At 39.9% G+C, this 23,708-nt stretch overlaps 3 protein-coding genes across 3 annotated transcripts; 2 read left to right on the top strand and 1 right to left on the bottom strand.

The window, feature by feature from the left end:
• Positions 1-834: 834 nt before the first annotated feature.
• Positions 835-6,732, bottom strand: ppp2r3c (protein phosphatase 2, regulatory subunit B'', gamma). The gene is made up of 13 exons (XM_039787091.1): positions 6,524-6,732; positions 6,285-6,409; positions 5,571-5,675; positions 5,356-5,468; positions 5,053-5,150; positions 4,703-4,773; positions 4,450-4,582; positions 4,020-4,075; positions 3,530-3,605; positions 3,094-3,230; positions 2,437-2,574; positions 2,184-2,243; positions 835-1,325 (listed from the first exon to the last, which is right to left on the bottom strand). Exons 1-13 carry the CDS (start codon positions 6,588-6,590, stop codon positions 1,131-1,133), a joined length of 1,374 nt encoding a protein of 457 aa, XP_039643025.1. The 5' UTR covers positions 6,591-6,732; the 3' UTR covers positions 835-1,130.
• A 430-nt stretch (positions 6,733-7,162) lies between these two features.
• On the top strand, positions 7,163-18,338 carry LOC120549239 (protein only RNase P catalytic subunit). Its single transcript, XM_039785970.1, has 10 exons — positions 7,163-8,000; positions 8,312-8,450; positions 8,961-9,195; positions 9,308-9,603; positions 9,992-10,039; positions 10,284-10,416; positions 15,448-15,558; positions 17,285-17,433; positions 17,723-17,921; positions 18,133-18,338. Exons 1-10 carry the CDS (start codon positions 7,580-7,582, stop codon positions 18,259-18,261), a joined length of 1,860 nt encoding a protein of 619 aa, XP_039641904.1. The 5' UTR covers positions 7,163-7,579; the 3' UTR covers positions 18,262-18,338.
• Positions 18,339-18,531: 193 nt separating this feature from the next.
• Positions 18,532-23,380, top strand: psma6a (proteasome 20S subunit alpha 6a). The gene is made up of 7 exons (XM_039785972.1): positions 18,532-18,728; positions 19,380-19,474; positions 19,615-19,696; positions 19,971-20,126; positions 21,017-21,195; positions 21,774-21,868; positions 22,414-23,380. The coding sequence occupies exons 1-7, from the start codon at positions 18,653-18,655 to the stop codon at positions 22,469-22,471; spliced, it is 741 nt and encodes a 246-aa protein (XP_039641906.1). The 5' UTR covers positions 18,532-18,652; the 3' UTR covers positions 22,472-23,380.
• The last annotated feature ends 328 nt before the right edge of the window (positions 23,381-23,708 follow it).

Genomic DNA, 23,708 nt, shown 5'->3' with positions numbered 1-23,708 from the left:
TTGTACAGTATAAAATAAATAAAGAGAACAGGACACAACTGTTCTTTCGCTTCTTTGATTCGTTCCGTTTTGTTGTCTTGATATATTTTGAATTGTCATCTGTGTTTTTCGTCTTCCCATAGGCTAAATAAAGTATTTCCACCGTAAATTGGTGCATAAAAGTGTATCCGAATACAGGAAATGAAGTCGTTGCTCAAAACTTCCCTGGGGGAGGACACTCAGACCCCCAACTATGCTATGCCCTTTCTCTCTCCCCCCCCCCCAAAAGGCAGATTCTGGCCAATATACAGTACAGTATACCCACTACAATACATTAGACTACACCACTGCTACATAGGGTTTGTCACGTAGTGGACCCGTGTGCAGACGTGTACTAACGTGTGTAAGTGGCACGGTAACTGGCCAATGAAATGATCATTATAGCGTTTCAAGCAGACTCTAAATCAAACAACTAAGCCACACAGCCAATGGACGGGACGCAGCGCTCCCCAAAATAAAATATTGCATACTTATTGCGACACTTTCGATATAATATTGCGCCACGTGATATCGCGATAACGATATTGAGTCGATATATCACGCACCCCCTAAATCCCAGCCCACAGTTTTATGCAGTATTTTGAGTACAGCCCCTTTAATGGTAGCTTTATCATGTGTGGCATTAAAACAAAGTAAGACACGGCAGTAAAAACACGCTGTGAACAAAGCGTTGCTATATCGTCACCTTTTAAGTTGATACGGCAAACTTGTTATAAAACGGTTTAACGTACGTAAATGGACTTTTTTTCTCATGCATGTTCGATTTGAGCGGGGGTAAATAATGAGGTACTTCCATTATACAAAAGAAAAGGGAAACATTTATTTCATAGAAAGGGGTCAATGACAAAAACGTGGTCTTTACAGGAAAACAACAGGCAGGAACACAAAGCACTATGTCTGGCTTTCCTCTATCCATCTCTCTATTCATTTCCTCAAGGCTTTCACAATGTAGACATTTAGCTCAAACTGAACCAGAGAGTCAGCAGGAAAAGTTCTGTTCATTTCGGTGCTTTCAGGTTGGGAGTGAAACTGTGACCTTTTGGTAACAGGAGTGTCTCTTCTCTCTACTACACCTTAACCCCAAATCATCTTCAGCTGTCGTCGAGATCAGCTGTGCTGCTTCCGTCGTTGTCGTTGGCGACCAGCACTTCTCTGTTCTCGTAGGTCCAGAAGCCGTTGAGGTCAATCAGGATGCTGGTGACGGTGTCACCCTGGCAACTGTTCACCAAGTCCTGGAGAGTGATCTTATAGGGGTCTTTAGGCTTCACCATGTCAAAGATCTCATCCTGAGGAGAGGCAGTGATCCAAATGTTCATCTCTTTTCTTTTTTACCCCAAAACAAAGAATGTCTCTATTTGGCATAACAGAGGGTCAACAATCTGTACAACATGGCTGAACCTTGGCAACCAAAATAAATGTACTGTAAATCATTATCATTAGCTATGTCAAAAAGACATTGGAAGACTATGATTGAAAGTAACATTCGTCATCTTTAAAGGTCCAATGTGTGGGAATTTCTCCCATCTAGCGTTGAGATCATATATCGCAATCAACTCTCTCGCGCCACGCAGTTCAAAGTACGTATTACAGCTACGGTAGCCTTCACGCCTCAAAAAGCCGGACTCTTGCTCTTTCAATATCCTTTTTCTTTTTCTGGGTGAAGAAGAAGACTCCTGTTCCTGAAATTTGGATTTTGAATACGTGTGGTCGTCCGTGTTTCCTTCTTCAAACTTGCCGGGGCCGGGAAGCTACGATACTCATTAGCAGCACCTGTGAGTTTATCATGCGACAGCGAAAACGCGAAAGGCGGAGCAGTATGTCCTGTATGTCCCTTACTGGCTAACGTATTTCAAGATGGCGCATGAATATGGAGCGTCTACCCCAGTTCATGCAAATGCAAATGTAAAATGTCAAGCCAATACGAATACTTGGAATTGATGGTGGGGGTAAATATTCATGAAAAAGGTTAAACACTGGACCTTTAAAGCACCACACTGCCGAGCAAGGTTGTGCAAAAGGATTGGCGTGTTTCAGAAACTTGGCTGAACTCTGTGTGTGTGTGTGTGTGTGTGTGTGTGTGTGTGTGTGTGTGTGTGTGTGTGTGTGTGTGTGTGTGTGTGTGTGTGTGTGTGTGTACAATATACCTTTACATCCTGGAAGGTGACAGGCTCCTGACCGTGGAGTTTCATCTGCTCCTGAATGGCCTGAAGAACAAAGCACACAGCGGTATCATGAAACATGGACACAATACAGTGAGTGTGAATGTGTGTGTGTGTGTGTGTGTGTGTGTGTTTGTGTGTGTGAGATCTTGTATTTCCGATCCTCGTAGAAACAAATACAAGCTAGGTCCTAGCCTTAACGTGGGGGTTATAGTCAGGAGCTACAATGAGAATTTACCCTGAAGAAATAGTTGAGGGAGAAGACGTTGAGGTATCCTTGATTCTCCATGTCCAAAAGTTTAAAAATATACTGTAACGCTGCTGGCTCCTTCCTGTTTTCCAACGCCAATACAAAGTCCAGATAGGTCTTATAGTCCTAAGATAGAAGAACAGGAACACAATAATTCTTACTGTTAATATCCTATTTAGAACCAGCGCACAGAAGTCTGTAAAACTAACATCTAACAGAGAAGAGATTTAGACCAATGCCATATCATTCTCAACATTAAAAAGTCAGTGCCATCAAATGTGTGTCAGCGGCCCAGAGAGGACACACTGTGATCACTCACTGAGCAGCTCCAGGTCAACATTATGAGTTTAGTTGAACATAACATAGAGACAGGTGAGAAATTAAAAGAAAACTCTGAATAAATCAGAGAATTAACATAACTGCAGGTCATGAGGGGTCACTGAAAGGTTGATGAGTATGTAAATGATGTAAATCGTTTGCTTTGAGCTTCACAGACACCAGATCTCAACCCAGTTGACCATCATTGGGAGGTTACGCCACTAGATTCCAATAGAGCTCCAGAAACTTGTAGAATGAATGACAAGGATCATTGAAGCTGTCCTTTTAATTTGTCACCCATCTATATGCGTACTGTATTGATTGTACCATTTCTCCATCGTAGGTGAGACACTCCTGAAACACCCTGTCCAAGAACACTGAGGTGAGAGTAGCTGTGCCGTAGCGCGAAAGCTCCTCTTTGCTCAACATGCCGTTGTGGTCCTTATCCAGGTTGAGGTACTGGCCTGTAGAGACAAAAAAGATTTGTAAAAAAAAAATAAAAATCCAGTAATAACAGAACCACAAGCTCAGCCACTGACAGAGTGCAGTCTGTGCTCTTTACTGATCTGGTTTCTTACATAGACACCCCACAGGTACTTTATTTCTATTGACCCTGAATCCCAGATTCACACTTCACCCACCAAAGTCTTTTAATTTAGCTGGCAGAGATAAAATAATAAGTTATTCCAGAGGATCATTTAAAAATCATGAACACTTGATGCGAGATTGGAAAGTTGACATTCACACACAGACGTTTTCTCACCGTAGACTCGGAGAGCCGAGGGGGCTGAAAACCAGTTGGACTCCTGACTCTCTTTAGAAAGCTCCTCGTCTCTTAACTAAGGGCACAGAGGAAGAGGAATAAGAATGTGAGAGAGCATAACAAGAAATGGCATCAGCTGGTCTTTACTTGTGGGAGTATCGCTTAATAATGAATTTGCCTTGTAATGTTGGACCATTTCATAATAATATAGAAAAACTGCATTAATCCATACAACACAGCTAGAAAATGGCACATCTTTCAGGGACTGTATTAACATTACAGTCAATTCCGATATTTGTCCCTTTAAAAAAACCTGGTTTGCTGTTAGAGTAGAAACCTACTTGTGACTTATAACATTTTATTACATATACCTACCCAATCGATTGCAAAATATGAATTAACACAGCAGGGGTTGTGGGGGGGGGGAAGCAATGGAGTTATAAAAGGTTAAGAAGTGAGTGATGAAGTGTGAGTGATACAAAAATTCTACCTCCAACAAGTCGTCCAGAAAACTGCAGGCCAATATATCCTGGATTTTAATCTTTCCTGAAAAACAAAAAAAACAGAAACCCAACACCCTCAGTAAAGAAAAAGCTGTTGACTCTGTAAACCCAAAGTGTTCTTTTTATAAACACATTATAGTAGGGGTGCACAATTTTCCCATGTGATTGCAGTAGACATACAATAAAAAAAATTAAAAAAAATTAAAAAGATCGGTAGAGCTTTAATTGCGATTCGAATGTGAATCGATTTTTTTGCACAGCCCTACATTATAGCCACAGATATAACCTCTCTCTGGACATGTGTCTTCACCTATTACCTCTGTCTGTATTGACCATTTAAAATAGTTAATACTACCCTTTGACATCGATTATTCAACATTTTCCTGTAGAGATACATTTTCACCATGTGAGGCTCACCTGTTCGGAGGGGGTCGAGAAAAAAAAAGAACTTGCGAACAGCGGTGCAGACGTAGAAAGAGTAGAAGGACTTCTCCAGTCCATCCAATTGAGGCAGAGTGGGGATCAGCTCCAGGATGTAGTTCTCAAGATCCTATACAGAATTGCTTTTTTTTATTTCAGTACTAATGCAAACCACTATTCTTCTACTGGCTGCACATTACTTTGATGTTACTTTTTTTTTTTATGTGTGGTTAGTGATGGAAATACTTACAGACTCTCTGAGGTGACCTTGTCCTGCTACATCATACAGACTCAGACCTATCCTGGTCTGATGCAGCCATACTAGATGCACAGAGGGAATATAAACACTCAGTGACAAGAATTTTCACCAGTTCAGATAAATGCAGTTGAGTAAACAGGAGTTGGGAGATTACTAACCAAACCAAATATCAAGGGAAAGATCTTAATGTAACCCAAGTTCAGAAAATTGTATCAGTTGACAGTAAAGATGCCGTTTTGATGGTTGTTCTACCTTCTCAAGATACAGTTTACTTGTTTATCTGTTTATCTTTTTGCTCACTGCTGAACATATACAAAAGGCAAGAAAATGAAGGTCCGGACCTTTCCTCATGACGTAGTTAAAGAACTGCATGATGGAGATCCTGCCGTAAGGGTCGCTGTGGAGCAGCTTGGAGTACACTCTGGCTGTGAAGAATTTACTGAAGGAAAGAGAGAAGAGAAGAGGAGAGACATTGTTACTTTTTATTACCTTAGCCTATTTGATCCGAAAGCCAGGTTTTCCCCTTTCACATCTGCTATTAACATCGTTTTTTTATAGCATAAAAACCACATAAAACAAGATTGGCCAGGGGGTTTTACTGAAACATGGCTGTTGCCAGTAAACCGCTATTTCCTGTTACTTACTTGCACTTGGGCCCGGCCTTTTCTCCCACCTGTAGGTAGGCTTCATAGCTAATCATGGCCTCCTCCCCACTCACTGGAGGCACTTGGTGCTTATCAAGCAGAAACCACAGATTCTACAGAAAGACAAGTAAAAAAACATAAATGGACACAAAATAAGTATCCTACAGTGGTGTTATTCATGCCTAAGTAAGTCATTATGTGTGTGCGTGTTTTACCTGTAGTTCCTCATTATCCAGCAGTTCTCTGCTCTTCCTCTGGAGGAAGACAGCTCTGGATTCCTCTCTCAATTTCTGAAGTAATACTTCATCCTCTGCTGGTAGCTGCAGAACAACAAAATCATCATCATTACCAACCACCACCCTATTTTCATTTCTGCACATCTCCTTCATTAAACAGCGAGCCTGTAAGGTGGCACCTTGCACTTAGCTGGCAACTACACATCAGTAATAACACGATCGACATCATAATCTTCATCAGCACTACCACCATCAACCGTGTTTCAATATTACTGTTGTATCCCACTGTAATGTAAGAGCATTATCACCACTGTTAAAATCCTCTGTCAAACAGCTGAGTTGTTGAACAGGCCATTATCAGACCTTGCAGAAAAACTGCAGTTCACTGATTTGTTTTGTTCAGTTTCATATATTAATAATATAATTGAGGGTGTCCTGCCATACAGTAACTTGTCCAAACTAATATTGTAGTTGTAGTTTTATTTGGGGGCAGAAATGTAATTGTTTTCTTCAAATAGAAAAGTACATTTATTTCTTAAGGTGCATAACCGTGACTAACGTTTCGATGTAAGGTTACATCTTCATGAATGTGATGACTTAGAGTTTAGTCATCTGTCTTGTACCGTAACACAATCAACATGGCATAAATGACAACACTTTTCATTGGGTTTATGTTGTGTATTTCAATAATACCCTGTAGTAAAATCGTGGGATGTTCTTGTAGGACTGGTCTTTGTCGCCTCCTCCCTTCCACTCTGTGTAATATTTGGTGAACAGCTCAGTTTCTTCTGCTTTCTTTTCCTCGTCGCTTTTCTCATCTGTACAGCAACAGGGACACAGATCAGTAGAATGTTAATGTTGACTTAGCTAGCTATCAATCCAAAGTAGCGAACGGTAGCCAGTATGTAACGTTAGTTTACATTTTGTCTCACCTTTTTTGGTGTTTGCCAACCTCCTTTTCAAAATATCCGACCATGGAGGCTGTTGTTCTTTAGCCATACCTGCTGCGAAGTGAATCGTATCGTTCGTCAGTTTAACATTTCTATCCCAAAAGTCAAAAACAGTGTAAAGTAGACTAGTGTACAAAAGTAGCCAAGCTACTCAAAAATGGGACAACGTCAAGTTGCTGTATAAACAAGAACGTGACTTCCGATTTGAATTACAGAATTCAAAATAAAAGCGTAATTAAAATACATGTAGGTCTGGCAATGCGAGACTACATTTGGGAAAACGCTAACCCCACGCAGCGAAGTACATGTATTAGGTAATAACAGTTTCTATCAATTCAAATAAACATATTCATTGCAAAGTCGTCACTGCAATAATGAATTATGGTCTCCTAGTATATTTAAAACCAACATTTCTAAGAGAGGAGGCACAAGAAGGAAATTAATGTGAATTCATATTTTTCCAAAATATTCTTCAAATATATTTTATTTGTTGTGTTTCAAGCATAGACTGTATTTAAAGAATCTTTACATGCAGTCTATGGTTTTAAGTGATTAAAAACCAAATAGCTTATTCCTGTCTTTCTCTGGTTATCTTTACAAACTTGACGCAGTTTACAAACGGAGCTGTCGAGCGTTGATGACGTCAAGGTGCGACTCGAGTCATGCCTACAGTTGTGTTTGTCCATGAAGTTAGGGAGAAAGAAAGAAGCTAGGTATTTAATTTGGATATCGAGTGGAAGTGTGAGTCGCTTTTAAATAGTTATAATCATACCTAGAGCAAACGAGAGAGTGATAGTTATCTTTAAGTAACTAATGGCATTTGGAAAACAGCAAGGTTAGCTGGCTAGTCTCATCTCCAGGTTATTGATTCATGTAACTAACAGCATGTGATGATCTTAGGTCAGTTGGTTTGGGAAATACGTGTTTCTACAGTTTGTGTATGCCAAATTAAGGGTTATAGCTGGTGTATAACTCAAGTGAATGTGAAGCTTAGTAATAGATAATCCACATTACGTTCTCACAAACCCAGAGGCCAACATGGGCTCCACCTTGATATTAAAGGTCAGAATATGCCTAAAACCGTTAAAGCCTTTCTTTCACCAGCGAAGTGTAGCTTTCTTCACACTCAATCCTTCTCTGTGCAAGTCATCACAGCCTATCTCAGCATGCTTTCTGTGCACCAGAGACACTAAGCCCAACCCAGGTGGCAGAGAGACAGACAAAAGCAACAGTGGACGGACTAATGGACAGGGGGGAGTAAAAAATAGCACTATCAGATGTAGGGAAGAGGAATTATGGGATGGTGCTGTAAATAGAAAAGGTAAGAGCTCAACTCTTTGGCAGAGGCCTTCCTTCCCCAAATCTGTGTTTGCTGCTGGGACAGCAAAGAGGACGGCAGAGTTGCTGAAGAGGAAGCAGCATGTAGGGGAGCCTGAAGGGAGGACAACTAGAGGAGCAGGTACGACCGACTGGAACTATGTGTGACTTAGTAGGAGGGTGTCTTTTTACATGCAGCAAAGCCCCGTTTCTCTCTTATAGTCAGACTTTTTTGGTGAAAAATACAGAAATCAAATTGTGTGCAGGAAGAAGCCAGTTCAAATACTTACACACACATAATTCCATGTTTTTTCTTGTTGCTCAATAGACACTCAGATGACTAAGTATTTTTAATGATGTTTTCCTTCTGCCTTATAAAGTCTAAATTAATCTATGAAAGTGTTTGGTAAAAATTGTTTCAGTTTCATTCACCGAAGCATAAATGTTTCACAGCAAAGGTGCATCCACCCGACCGGCCGCTCGCTGCTGCAGAGTGGAGAAAGCTGAAGGAGTCTCTGGGAAATCCGCAACGCTTTGACATCCAGATGATGTGTGCGCTGTTCACCTCCGGGGGAGATCTGGATATCGCCAAGTAAGAGCAAATGAGTGTGTTTGTGTGTCTGGGTTTTTGTTGAGGTCCATTTTTCCTAACAGTAAATAGGATTTTTTACATAACTTTTTATTTTAATTAAATAATTTACTATACTTTAGCATGTTGGATTACATCTCAAGAACTATTGTTTTAATGTCATTGCAAATAACCATAAAGAGGAAAATATAAGCAAGGCAGGTGTGCCATAATGCTCAATGATTTAATCTGAATCAGAAAGGAATTATTGCCAGGTAATTAATACTTACAAGGAATTTGCTTTAGCAGATGGTGCATACATAAACCTAGACAGTCCTCAGTCCTTACTGCAGTGGCCCGGGTTCAATTCCCCCCTCTCTCTCCCCTCTTTCCTGTCTACAGCTGTCCTATAAATTAAAGGCAAAAAAGCCAATACAGTAATCTTAAAAAATAAATAAACAATAAATCCAAAAGAATATGCATGTTGTTAAGTATGTGTATGTTACAAACATGTACTGCATCATTCTACCACAGGTCCCTACTGACTTTTGTTGCAATGGAAACAGGAACCCTGTCTTATGAGCTGTTACTACGGTACCTGACACTGTGTGTGAGCAGCGGCCACGACTCTGAGGTGTTCGATGTCTATGACATTATGCGGGGAAGTTTCCATTCTCTGGACACAGGAGCGTCCAGCCTCTTTATCAAGTCCTTCAGCCGGACGGCGAGGTGGAGGGAGGCTGTCAGCATCCTGCATGAGGTTAAGAAGGTGAACAGTGTTTTGATTGTTGTTACTTAAAAATCACTTTAAACTCATATTGGCGCTGGAGGACGTGACATCCCTACTCTATCCTCACCTAGTTTTACGGCTATCCTAACAGGTCTTTACCCCATCACCACGCAACTATGGCGACATTATCACAGCAGCGATGTTACATGGTGACACGACCACTGCCTGGGCTCTTTATGATGAATTAATTGAAAAGGGACTGAGCCCGCACCAGGAGACCTGGGACACTATGTTTAAGGGAGTGGGGAAGACAAATGAGATGGAGGCAGAGGGCATGTCTCAGTCTGAGCACCAGGAGAGGCTGCAGGGGATTCTGCTCTACATGAGGAACAACCAGATCTACCCCCAACACAGCCTTGCCGGCAGCATTAAGACCTGGTTTGAGAGGTACGGGAGAGTGACAAAGACACTGAGGGTTAGGTGGGAAAATGAGGCTGGATGCATATAATACAATTTTCAAAATTAAGCAGCATCCGTTCTTCAAACTCTGGCTTTAAATATGATATCATTGTATAATATAAAAACATAACAGATTGACTGACAAGCTATTATTTGATCAGTCAGGAGTTTAAAAAGTGCTGCTTTAAAATATGGCTTATGAGTACATTTTAGGTGATTTTCCCTTTTCTTTCCTCCCTTGCAAACCAACATTCATTCCTGAATTTATTTTCTTTTGTTGGTGGGAACTTAACACGATCTCATCTATTATTATCCACCTTAACCCATAACTCCTCGCTCTCATTCCTCGATTCTCCATCCCTCTCCTCCTCTTCAGTCTCACAGGACAGACATGGACAGGAAGTTGGACCAGCGCCACCCCAAAGTAATTACACCACTTCCTACCTCAACATGAATCTTTAAAACAGCTTATTTGGGCAGAATAGTTTGTTCTGTATGTGTCATTCATGAATGTGTGTGTGTGTGTGTGTGTGTGTGTGTGTGTGTGTGTGTGTGTGTGTGTGTGTGTGTGTGTGTGTGTGTGTGTGTGTGTGTGTGTGTGTGTGTGTGTGTGTGTGTGTGTGTGTGTGTGTGTGTGTGTGTGTGTGTGTGTGTGTGTGTGTGTTTAGGGGTTTGTGTAGGTGTTGTGGGTCTGAGTTGGAGTCCATCCAGCTGACTGCTGAGGAGTACCAACAGCTAAAAGACAGAGTGATGGCTGACATCATTCAGGGACGAGATGTTTTTAACAAGACTACACCGGAGGTACACACACACACACACACACACACACACACACACACACACGGTTTCCATGGGTCCTTAGTCCTTAAGAACTCTGAATAAGTCTCTAATGATTTAAATCTAAGGTCATAAAGAGCATTTAAATAGCTTAAATACATTTCTACCATGACTTGAAGACATAGTATGCAGGTTTATTTTTAATTTAATTTCAATGTCTGCAGCTGTGAAATATAAATTGGTATTAACAGATTATATTATTATATACTACGTTGCATTAATTGATTTGCGCTCGCAGTTTGTCCATTAAATATGATCTACATTCTTATTAACCTTTGGATTAAAACGGTACATAATTAATAATACATTATGCTAATTGCGGTTGGTGTTAAAAGTCTGTGAACTTTTAGCTTCGGCAGTTTGAGAACTTTTAAGATATGTTCAGTTTGAAATAGTAAGTAATTCACCCTAAATTCAAAATTCCATGTTGTTCAAAAAATGTGTAAGAAATTGTCCTTCTAAACCAAAAATCTGATATCTATTTTGAGGCTCATCTGTCTGTACATTAGCTTTCCATCTCCTTCTCTTTAACTTCTGCTAGGTGGCGTCATCGGTACACATGCAGCAATAGGCTGGTAAGGTTAGTTGAAACAGCTTAGTGAACTCTAGCAAACATTTTCACTATCTAGATAAATGAGAGGAAAACAGCTTTGGTAAGGAGTTTTAAAGGAAGTTAGGTGTAGCGTCATGCATAGTGAGGCTGCTGTCTCTCCATCTGGTTTAAAGACTCATTTCTCTGGACCGTTATGACTTTAATATTTAGTAATTAGCCCCAGACACAGAGGACGATACTCCGGATACTTGCTGAGTACCGCTGTTGTTTGCACTTTTTACTGTATTGGCATCTAAACAGTTTAATAATGTAGTCTAGCTACAATGATGTACCTTAGCTACATTATTAAGCTGGAATAGCATTTGATACAGTTTAAAAATGTATGTTAGCTAAACGAAATTAACTTTTTGGTTGGCTAAGCAACATTACTATGCTGTATTAGATGGTAATAGTCTGTATTATATGAATGAAACAAACCACAAATTTTCATTTTAACATGTATTGTATGGATTAAACAAACAAGATATAGCGTGATAATTAGTTAGCTTTAGAGGCTAGCTGTTTCCCCTTGTTTTTAGTCTTTATGCTATTCGCTTCATATTTGACAGACCGATACGTCTCATCTCTACAAGAAAACGCATAAGCACATTTCCCAAATGTCACTATGTCATTAAGGTAAACTGTTCTGCTGCTTTGTGCAATAGGTTGGCAATGTTTTACATGAAATTGGGAAATTGCATGATTTGAGGTGGCAGGGACCACCTCTCTTCGGAAACAAATGTGGTGATAATTTATCAATGAGAGTATCAGTCATTTTAGTTGATTATCCAAAACGATAGGAGTCACACCACCTGTTTAATAGACAGCCTCAGCCCACAGACGATTAGGATCTTGATAACTTTCAAAAAGGGCAACACACATCTGTGTGGAGAGAGAGCCAGGGCACAAGCTTTTCATCGGATTGGAATGTTCAGTTTTTTTTTTTTTTTTATAATGACCATAAACTTAAAAACGAGGTTATTGACTTAAAATAGTTCAAAAAAGAAACTTGGCAGCATTCGTAACATGTAGTTAATAATATGTAAAATTTAATTTATGAACAGAGAGAATGTTTGCATGTTTTCCTTTGTGTTTTTCGGTAGTCAGGGGGAGTTTGTTCGTGCAACAGTTAGTTAAATTGAGGGGATTTCCAGCATGTGGAGCACCATGTGAATCTGGACCACAACTACCTCCCGCCAAGGAGACCCAGACAGACAGACAGACAGACAGACATGCTCGACATGCTCGGCATGCTCGACATGCTCGACATGCTCGACGGTATTAATTCCAAACTTAAGGCAATTCATTTTAAGGGCAAACAGGGTGCTTCAGACTACAGTGAAGCAACAGATGCAGGGAGGGACAGAAACAGATTTGCATCAATGCAAAGAGGAAGAGGAGCTGTGTTTGTCTGTCTGTGCTGATTACAAGGTCGTCACAGCGAGCAGGAAAGCATGATATAATTTAAGTACAGATAGATATATAGATAGATAGATGGTGAGACACTGAGATCCAGTCATCCATTTTGACACTACGAGTGCCAAGAAAAGTAAAACCCCCTGTGCAATTAAATGAAAAATAACAGAACAGACATTATTTACCACCTTTGTGAAATCTGTTATGCTTAACTCCTCTCTGACACACAGTTTCAACAAAATTGTACAGTTTCCAGTGGTGATTTATTGCATTGCGTTATATTAAAGGACATTTCGAATAGTTTTGGTCACCCCTATTTCTGAAACAAAAATAGAACATTTGAAGTTCCCCAAAGGTTGCATTTTTGATTAACTGTTCTGCTATATTGCATTACATTGTACCTCTGTACAATTGCCTTTGTGCTTTTGTGTCCACACTGTTGGAGCTAAATAACCTGCCAGCATACAATGTGTGTTTCTACCAACAGGGGCTTCATGTGTTGCAAGCCTTAGATACCAAAACAAGAACAAAAGTTTTGTCTATTTTTAACGTTTTAACATACAATACACAATATAGTCTTCTGCTTTTTTATTGTAACCAATTTCAGTTCACTAAAATGCAAATGTTGTACTTCAATACTAAAAATAATAAATAACTTTAAAATTCTTACATAAAATATTAACCTCTATATTGTTAACTGGTTCTGCTACTATCTTGATTTGTGTGTGTGTGTGTGTGTGTGTGTGTGTGTGTGTGTGTGTGTGTGTGTGTGTGTGTGTGTTGTGTGTGTGTGTGTGTGTGTGTGTGTGTGTGTGTGTGTGTGTGTGTGTGTGTGTGTGTGTGTGTGTGTGTGTGTGTGTGTGGTGTGTGTGTGGTGGTGCGTGGTGGGCGGCGGGGGGGGCGCGTGCGTCTCTGGAAAGTCCCTGGATAATTATACCGGACTTTCTCTCCGTCTCTCTCTTCCTCCTTCTCCTGCTCTTATTCTTGTGTTCTTGTTTTTGCCATTTGGCCAATTTTTTTTTATTAAAATTTTTTTATTTCTGCACCCTTCCTCTATCATAACCAAGCACTCTCTCTCGTCAGTTTTTTTCTTTAATTCCTTTTGCCTCCCACCCAAAACACACATCTGCCCCTTCTCAACCAATGCCCGCCTCCACTGCACATTGTTGTAGAATGAATTGTCTGATACTGTGTGTGAGTGAAAGCAATCAAAATAGATACTGGAGCATCAACAGGCGTTTTATCTAGAGCACAGTTCCATCAGAGGAGGAATTTTACAACCTTTTTTAAATTTTTACAGTCACAATTTGATGTGCGTCCGTGATGGCATGCACGCAGTCAAGTTTCAAGTCCAGGGGAATTCACTGCAACCTATTTCCATACTGCTGCTATCTAAAAGTGAAAGTTCTAACAATGTTCCCGTGCTGAAGGCCTATTCTAAGCTACAGCACTACTTTCCTGTTATGGTACAAAGCTGTAACAAAGATAAAGCCTAACTTCTGCGTTCATATTACACAGATGACACAAAAATATTGAACAAATTGTAACTTGATTATTAGCTGCACTTTCAGGTGCTGCTATACTAAAATTAAGTTTAAGATAGAGGTTGAATACCTACAGATCTTTCCACATCAGACTTTTTACTTACATACTATACGTTAGCCCCTTTGGAGGGAGTAAGTATATAAAGTGTGACCAAATACTAACAAACAATTACAACAAGTAATACAAACAATACAGCTAAGAGTGCACTGACAGTAGCCCACTTTACATGATGTCATATTAGTGAGTCTAAACTAAAATAAGTTTTGTCCAACAGAGAGAAAAATGTCCCAGGTCCTCAGTGTGTACATTTTATAAACAATTAAACTTTTACATAAAACAGAGTACTCTGTTGTCAGTTGAGCTGCCAGCTGGCCCTCTGCCATCTCATTGCCAAGAAGGAAAAGCCAGGTAGATTTATTACTGGCAGGCCTGTGATCAGTCAGTGAGAAAACCAGCCAAGCATCAGGCCAGTCAACTCACAGGTGGGGTTCAGATACGCTCCACACACCACAATAAGGAACAAGCCCCTGCCGTTGTTGTTTGAGAGATCTGTGGACATTTTTCTGTACGTTTTCAGTACTGTACATAATACGTCAGACATCCAGTTAATCAGCCAGCCAAACTGTACATTTACTGAAAATGAGCAAGTCTGCCACTATACCCAAATGTATTGTTATAGACTGGACTTTAGTGATTTTCTTTGTTCAAAAGGTCAGCATTAGGGCTTTTAAATAATCCGTGATTGCAAACTCATTTAAGCAACTACACCTAGGGAGTAGGAGTAGGAGGTCTTAAGCATGGGCTCATTTAACCAACAACTTCTCCATCACACCCTTGACTTCTCCCCTTGGCCACCAGCAAGACAAATGTATTACATTTTCACTAAAACATCTCCACATCTGCTGGATGGATTGGACCAACAGTATGGACAGACATTTGTGGACCCTAGAGGATGAACTGTAATACCTTTAGTGATCCCTTGACGTTTCCTCTAGCGGCACCATGGATTAAAACCTTTAATTTGGCCAATACTTTAAATGCTGACCATATCTGTGCAAAACTGTACTTTGTGTTAAGTGCTAATTACTACATGTTAGCATGTTAACATGCTTAGTTTAGCTGGTTAGTTTAGATTGTTAGTACAGATAGTGAAAACTTCAGGTACACTGCAACTCGTGCATCACTTATTCTTCACTGGATTTGTCTGTTCTCAGCCTTTTTTTGCATTTTCATAAGTTGCTTCTAATAACTCTGAGCCTCTTTCATAAAAAAAAAAAAAAAAAACCATAGTTTTTAGTGTAAACTCAAGTGTTTTTGTACAATACAGTACAATGTTCAGGTATAACTTTTCTATTTTTTTTTATCAATTTCTTCTCTACTCCTCAACTGACCAATGTTTTCTCACCATATCACTCTCTCTATCTATCTATGTGTCTGTTCAGGAGTTGGAGAGGTTCAAGGCATTTGTGAAGAGGAAGCCAGCTTTTGATGTGGTTGTAGATGGACTGAATGTAGCAAATACCAACAAGGACAAAAGCAGGCAGTCAGAGACGGTGAGAAAACACGAATGCACATGCACAACAAAGAGGTGAAAAGGGTAAAGCTTATATATTATAATATTTTCTACCAGTCTAACGGCACTTATTCAGGACCCTCTCTGCACATGGCATGCTCACACACAGTTTTACAGTCTACTGCTGCTTGAGATTTTAGTGGTTTCTCCCTACGTAACGTATATGTCTGTCCAACCCAGGGGCTTTTCTGCCGGTTGCACTATGACTAACCCTGCAGTGTGTGTTAGTAGATGTGTGTAGGAGGTGCCTTTGTAACTTGGTAATACCTGATTTTTAACAACACCTAGTACTACTTGTCTGTCTACCTACATGTCTGTCTGTCAGGATGTGTGTATGTGTTAACTATCTGTACTTCTGTCTGTGCATTAAAATATGTCACATCTTTCTCAGATGTTATCTGGCTGAAAGACAAAGCCAAGTACAAACAGTCAAACCTATTCCCTATCTAGTCATCCAGTTCATGGGAAAGCTCAATACATTATTAAAATGAACACAAAAGTCATATAAATTTACATACGGACCACTGACAGAAATGTTTATTCAAATGCCTGTACGAATGAAATTGGCAGCGACACAGCTATATATGAAATATGAAAATACCTGCTGAATTTGTAGCCCGCAATATAAGAGTATACAGCTGCGCTGTCGACACTGAAAGCAGTGTCAATAGCTGTCCTGGAGCTAAATGCTAATTTCAGCATACTATGTTGATGTTTAGCAGGTAGTTATCAATACACAGTAAAATATGCCAATATGTACCATGTTCGTTTAGCATGTTAACATGCTAACATTTGCTAATTAGCCCTAAATACAAAGTACAGCTGAGGCTGATGGGAATGTCATTAGTTTTGCAGGTATTTTATAAACCAATCATAAACAAATTAAACGTTTTAACCTGATGATTGTGCTAGATAAAAAGTCAGAGGATCACCAAAGTTAGTGATTTCTTTTTTCTGAATGGGACATGAACATCTGGACCAGAATGGTAGACTGACTAACCGATCAACATTGCCTTTTATAGAGCCATGCCACAAGCATGGCTAAGAATTGTATATATACTGTATATCAACCTTTTAGGGTCAGATAATATAAAATTACAACATCTAAAGGCTTCTCCAGGGCCCACATACTCACTACAGCCACTCTAAACAGTTTAGCAGTCGATTCCCCAGATTTCATAGTATAGTGCGTATCTGTTTAAGTTCTGTTCTGTTTAAGAGTGGTAGTTTTTGCTGTGGCAAGAAGTAGATTTATTCAGAAACAACTAACCGTGAACAGTTACAGAACTGCGTGTACGACTGAGGTTCTCCCAACTCTCCGATTTCAAAAACCGACTTCAGGAGGTGTTCCAGGTGAAATTTCCAACTTTCCAGTTCAAATGGAACGCACCATGAAATGCTTTTGTTCCATCGCCTGGCTCCCCCATCCCGAAAAGCCCAGTCTGCTCTGATTGGCTTGCGAGAAAAATATGGCACACCTTTGCAAAGGTAGTTGGAGGGCGGTATATTCCAGCTGCCCACAAAAATTGACTGGGTTGACTTAAGTCATTGTTTGTGGGTTGGTAGGCTCTCCAGATATTGAAATGTACATGCACATGTGCACTGAAAAAGTGAATTTTTCAGGACATGTCCCTTTAAATATTCATGTTCCTTTTTTAAATATTAATATAAATAAAAGTATTGAGGTATGTAAATGTGTGTTTCAGTTGTTGGCGGTGGTGTCAGAGCTGGAGAGTCAGGGCCTGACTGTTCTGGTGTTGGGGAGGAAACACATGCTGCGGCCCTCCAGATCCTGGGAGAGACACAACATGAACCTCATCCAGCAGAAAGCTCATTGCTTCTTCACTGAAAACATGTGAGCACCTGATAGCAAAAAAGACTAGCATGAAATATGCTCAATAGAAAACTCATTTACACAGCAGAGGCAACACAGACTATTTACTGAGAATGTTTAATGAGCTGCGTGCAACATGAGGGAGGCTGATTTAATAGAATACAAACCAGAACAGGGATTATGAATTCATGTGTATCATTCAGCACATTGTTATTTGGCTATGCATCTGTTTATTTACAACCTTTTTGTTCTTTTTTTAGAATGTATTTGTAATGAGTGTACCTCACACCTTTTGGTCTGTGTCTGTCAGTTCGGAGGATGACCCCTTCTTGCTGTATGCCACTTTGCATTCTGGGAACCACTGTCGGTTTGTGAGTAGGGACCTGATGAGGGACCACAAGGCCTGCCTGCCAGACGGAGCCACCAGACGGCTCTTCTTCAAATGGCAGAGAGGCCACCAGCTGGTAGTAGATGGATACGTCGCAGCAGGCAGGAGAGTCCGATTTCAGGTGAGGAAGAGGAGGAGCAGGAGGTAAAGGGAAGGGTATGAAAGGAGAGAGTTGATAATGGGGCATGAATGAAAGAAGCATACCAATTAACTGTGTGTGTGTGTGTGTGTGTGTGTGTGTGTGTGTGTTGTGTGTGTGTTTTTTGTGTGTGTGTGTGTGTGTGTGTGTGTGTGTGTGTGTGTGTGTGTGTGTGTGTGTGTGTGTGTGTTAGAGTATTCTCAGCTATGACACCATTGTCCAGACTTCAGCAGACTCGTGGCACGTTCCCTTCGACGACACAGAGGACAGGAGTACCTATGAAGTACCACAACGATGGCTCTGCCTCACCACAAAGCACTGAACACAGTCACACTGATCATAACTCATATGCTTTGTTTATAACTGTAGACTTGTAAATAAATCATTTACCACAAATAACTAAGTGGCATGATCTCTTTAACTTTGAGCCATAGCAAAATGCCATTTGATTAGATTTTAAGTAATAATCAAACATCCGTGGCATGATCTGGAATCTCATTGCAACTAAAGCAGTCACTGATGACATCAGTGACATCATGGTGTAAACTACACGAAACTACAACGCTGCGAAGTTGACCCGGATATGGAAGCCTTCAAGCGGACAGATCACATCCGGTGTAGATGTTTGCCATGTTTTGGATCTGTTGCCTCAGTTTAGTTTAGTTTCAATTTCAGCTACCCATTTTACGTTATATCAGTTATTTTCAGCCGTCATGTCTCGGGGGTCAAGTGCAGGATTTGACCGCCATATCACTATCTTCTCTCCAGAGGGAAGACTCTACCAAGTCGGTAAGTAAGTTAGTGAAAGAAATTAACAAAACTCAACCTGCTCTGTCATCACTAGTGGCTAACAGGCTAACATTAGCTAGCAGTTTCTATCTAGAATATTTATATTTCAGTGTTATTTAGAAAGGAAAGCTTGCAATACGTCGTGGTAGGGTAAAAGTAAATGCAATTTAATATATGATTATAATTGAATATAGTTAATTATGTAGTAATTAAACCGTTTTGTTGCAGTTGTGCTAGCTAACGTTACCTTAGCTAACGTTAGCTGAATTGAGCTGTGCAGTGCTACCATAAGCTAATGTTTAGATACATAACGTATTTTTATTAGAATTGAAAGGAATTTCCTATTTAGGTAATCTAGCAACTCAGTCATTATAACTGAGCTGTAACACATGTTAGCTTCAGAACAGTGTGAAACCTTATCAAAAGAAAATCTGTGAAACTAAAATGCCATTATCCATATGTTAGAATGGTATACATTGTGTTGCATACTTATGAGAGTGTGTGTATGTACGATTACATGCAAAATTAGCTAGGTTGGTTCCTGATTTCAAAAACAAAATGCCCTCAGTGGTGGAGGGTTTAAAGTGCACTCTTGTAGTTTATGAGCAGTCTGTTCTTTCCTCCCCCCGCCCCCCTTCTATCTGTATTCAGAGTATGCCTTTAAAGCCATCAACCAGGGAGGACTAACCTCCGTAGCGGTCAGAGGGAAGGACTGTGTTGTGGTCGTCACGCAGAAGAAAGTCCCAGTCAGTACACACGGACACATTCTAAACGCACACAGAAGATAATGTTTCTGTTTCAGATTCCACAGCTGTCCATATTGTTGCATTATTTGTGGATTTGTTTCTCTGTTGGCAATCTTTTTGTCTTGTGTTTTTTTTCTCAGGACAAGCTGTTGGATGCGGTGACTGTCACACATCTGTACAGAATTACGGAGAACATTGGCTGTGCTATGACCGGCATGACTGGTAAGCAACGTCTTGTCCATTTGATGGTGAATACTCAAAAATGAGCCATTTAATGATTAAGAATGTTAAAAGTTTCTGTCAACAATACATGTTAGTAACAGATTCCCACTGACTATTGCCTTATTGCCATGTTACTAATGTTCTTATTTAGAGATAGTAATGCATCAGTTAATTAAATTTTCTAGCAACTTGTTTGTGTTATGCTCATTCATTTATTTGTCCAATCTTAAATTAATTTGTGTGTAATGCTTTTTCTGCCTCTTCCTCCCTCCAGCTGATAGTAGGTCTCAGGTGCAGAGGGCACGGTATGAAGCAGCTAACTGGATGTATAAGTACGGCTATGAGATCCCTGTGGATATGTTGTGCAAACGCATGGCGGACATCTCCCAAGTCTACACGCAGAATGCTGAGATGAGGCCGCTGGGCTGCTGTGAGTAGAGTGCATGTGTGTTTTTGTGTGTACCAGAAACATGTCCTTAATGATTGTTTATGTTATGTAGGGTATAGCTAGGGCTGCATGGTATAAGGAAAATATGCGATATCCGATAACGTTGTTGAATATAACGATAACGATATTACTTATTGAAGTGTACTCAGTTCTGCTAAAATACAACACATTGCTTGTTGAATTTAAAACAAACAAAAGGAAATCATTTTCAACATTCTTTTATTGAACAATTTGAACATTGAATTGCATAAAATAAGCACCACAAAAAAGGACATTATAAAGTGTAGTTTACTACTGATGTTTTCTTTCAACCCAGACAAAAAATCTCTGAGTGTCTTTCACGATGTGTTTATTGCACCAGTTGATATCACGATGAAGATTAAAAAAAAAAAAAAAAAAATGTATTGTGCAGCTCTAGTTTTAACCAAAACTGGCCTGTTTAATATTCAAAATCGTTTAATCCACTTTTAAAATAATATATGTTCCTCTACAACCAGAGAGCTGGTGAATGCTTTTATGTTAGCATTACTTTGTGATGTATTAATATGTACACTGAAAGTTGTTTTTGTTAAACTAAAGTATTGTGTAAAAGGCGTTTTAGAGGGTTTTCATCACAGTTTGATTTTGAATGTCAACACAAAAAATCTGCACCGCCAATTTGCATACTATTTCTTTGAAAAATTATGTTGATCTAGCTGTCGTGTTCTTGCACACGGCGTTTATGGGTCCTCAGGCCAATTTTGATCTAACAATGAGAATTCAAATGTATTTTGCAAAGCCTAAACCAGATGTTTAAATAGATGACATTGCCTCTTTCTCTTTGTTTCTACTGTCCTGTCTTCATTTTTCTCTGCCTTGGGTCCTTCCTCTAGGTATGATAGTGGTCGGACTGGATGAAGAGTTGGGTCCACAGCTCTATAAGTGTGATCCAGCCGGCTACTACTGTGGCTTTAAGGCTACAGCAGCTGGAGTCAAACAGACTGAGGCCACAAGCTTCCTAGAGAAGAAAGTCAAGAAGAAACTGGATTGGACCTATGAGCAGACCATAGAGGTAGTACGCACGCACGCACAGAAATGCTGCTCACTGCTCACTCACTCATTACTTACAGATTTCATTAACAAATACAAGCAGCCCTTATAAATACACTATATCCCATCTTTCAAGATTATTTGACACTGTGAGCTAGGGCTGTGCAATTAATCAAAATCGAAATTTTAATCAAGATAACGATTTTTGGCTCCTAATGATCACAAAAACTGAATAATTGAGAAAAAGGATTATTTTGCACATTACATTTAGCAAGTAAACTCTTATTTTGTCTTGTATTCTGAATGAAAAAAAAGTTCAAACAGGAAAAGTATTAAGGGAAATTTGACAGTTCAAGGTTTAACTTTTTTATACTTTTTTTTTTTTTTAAGTTCACTATTTGCAGCATCTTTCCACAAGTCAAAGTAATCATGTTAAATAATCGTAATATTGACCAAAGTAATCTTGATTATGCTTTAATGCTATAATCGAGCAGCCCTACTGTGAGCTCCTGTTTCCAAAGGCATCTATATGTCAGTGGCAATGTTTAATTTATTTCCCTCTCCTCTCCCTCCTGTTAACTCCCTCTTTTCTCAAAACAGACGGCTATCTCATGTCTGTCAACCGTTCTGTCCATTGACTTCAAGCCCTCCGAGTTGGAGGTGGGAGTTATCACTACAAAAGAATCTAGATTCAAGTGAGTATTTTCCTGACACAAAGAGAGTAAATATATTGACAGCCATGAGTAAGGAATATGATCCTGGTACACAGGTAAAGGACTTTTTTCACTGCTCAGCTGCTGCTGCTGTAAACAGGTTTTCCAGAATTAACATGAACCCAAGTGTTGCTGAAAAAGGCAGGGGGATTTAGCCAAACTTTCTGGATACATTTTACAAAATAAACAAAAAAATAAATAAATCTTTGCTGATCAACTAAACACACAGCTCTGAACAGATACCACTGCATCTGGAATATTTGTGCTGACACTGAAAACAGTTAAAGCACTAAAACATAGTAATGTGGCATTGTCAACAGACAATGCCAACACATTATAGTAACAGAAGTTACTATATATATATAAACAGACTAGTGTTTTCATGGAAATTCCCTAAAACATAACCCAAGGACATGATCAAAGAAAGGGCTTACAGGGTTGAATGTTCTTAAGATGTCCATGTGTTAGGCCTACAAAATCTGGCATAACAGAAATGATGACCGTTAACTTGTGTGTTTGTGTTCCAGGATTCTGTCCGAGTCGGAGATCGATGTCCACCTGGTAGCTTTGTCTGAGAGAGAGTGAGGAAAGTTAGCATCCATTTTGCTGCCGACTCTGAAAAGGATGAACAGCAATACCAGACACCCCACCTCCTCCACACAAAGGTGTCATCTAGTAAGACGATAAAGGAGGAGTTGGTATCGTCTTGTTCAGAAGAGGTGGTGCTATACAGTGAGGTTGAGATAAACAAAAATATGAACAGTAAAGAACAATATGGTCCTAATTACCAGGTGGGTAGAATATGTTACCCGTCTGCACTGGCACGTACCCCTCCTCCATCCTCTCTGGTCATTGCCAGGACCCGACTGGACATATTATTATCCACATATTGACCCCTACTGCATTTTTCTTCTAGCCGCACTGAGGCATCCTCACTGTAGGCAGCTGTCAAATGTCACAGAGCCTGGAAAGATACTGCACATTTAAATTAGTCCATCATATGACCTATGGGTCTGATATGCTCCTTCCTCTGGATGGAGCTCAGCCCAAATGACTTCAGTTGATGAGTGTGACATGAGCAGATTGGAAGATGGGGTTACACTACAACTACACCACAATACCTCTTAATACCTCTCAATATTATGGACTTGGTGGTCCTGTAGCTATTTGAGTCACTGTATTTCAACAGTGCTTACAATCTTTACTCAGGGCTGCAACATCGTGTATCTCTCATTTTTATCAAATCTGCGTTAAAGTCTGGCTGTAGTTCCAGGATGATGTTTATGCTCTGGTGTGCTTTGGTAACCCAGGGGACAGCTGTGGGAGTTCTCCATAATCATTGTCACAACCGTCCCGTGTTTAGGTCTGCTCAGGTCAACGTCAACAGGAAGTCACCAATTATTTAATTCTCTCCCTTGAACCTCCTCCCCTCTGCTGCCATTGCTGTACATTACTGCCCTTCTATTAAACACAATGTTTTTATTGAACACTTAAGATTCCCTGGTTTTTTTGTCTTTGTTTATGCGTATTGCCACCTTGGCTTTTATGTAAAGGTGAAGCAGCTGATTACATGAATCACCAGACCAGCATGGAAAATTGCGAAATACGGTGCCTGTCTGTTCAGGTGCTGTGGGAGTGAGCATATTTTCAGATTTAGCATTGCCAACTGAAATATATCTCCACTTAATCTAAGAACATTTAGCATAAAATGTTTGTTGAATACAGCTTCCTGAGATGTATTTTTAAATGTAATGTCAATATGACTTTGTATTTACATTGATTTTATTGAAGCACTTTGTGACATTCTACCCTTGAAAGGTGC

Source organism: Perca fluviatilis, chromosome 20 (assembly GCF_010015445.1).
Source record: "Perca fluviatilis chromosome 20, GENO_Pfluv_1.0, whole genome shotgun sequence".
NCBI classification, from domain to species: domain Eukaryota; kingdom Metazoa; phylum Chordata; class Actinopteri; order Perciformes; family Percidae; genus Perca; species Perca fluviatilis.
The sequence above is the reverse complement of the archived record's forward strand: the minus strand, read 5'-3'. Positions and strand labels throughout refer to the sequence as shown.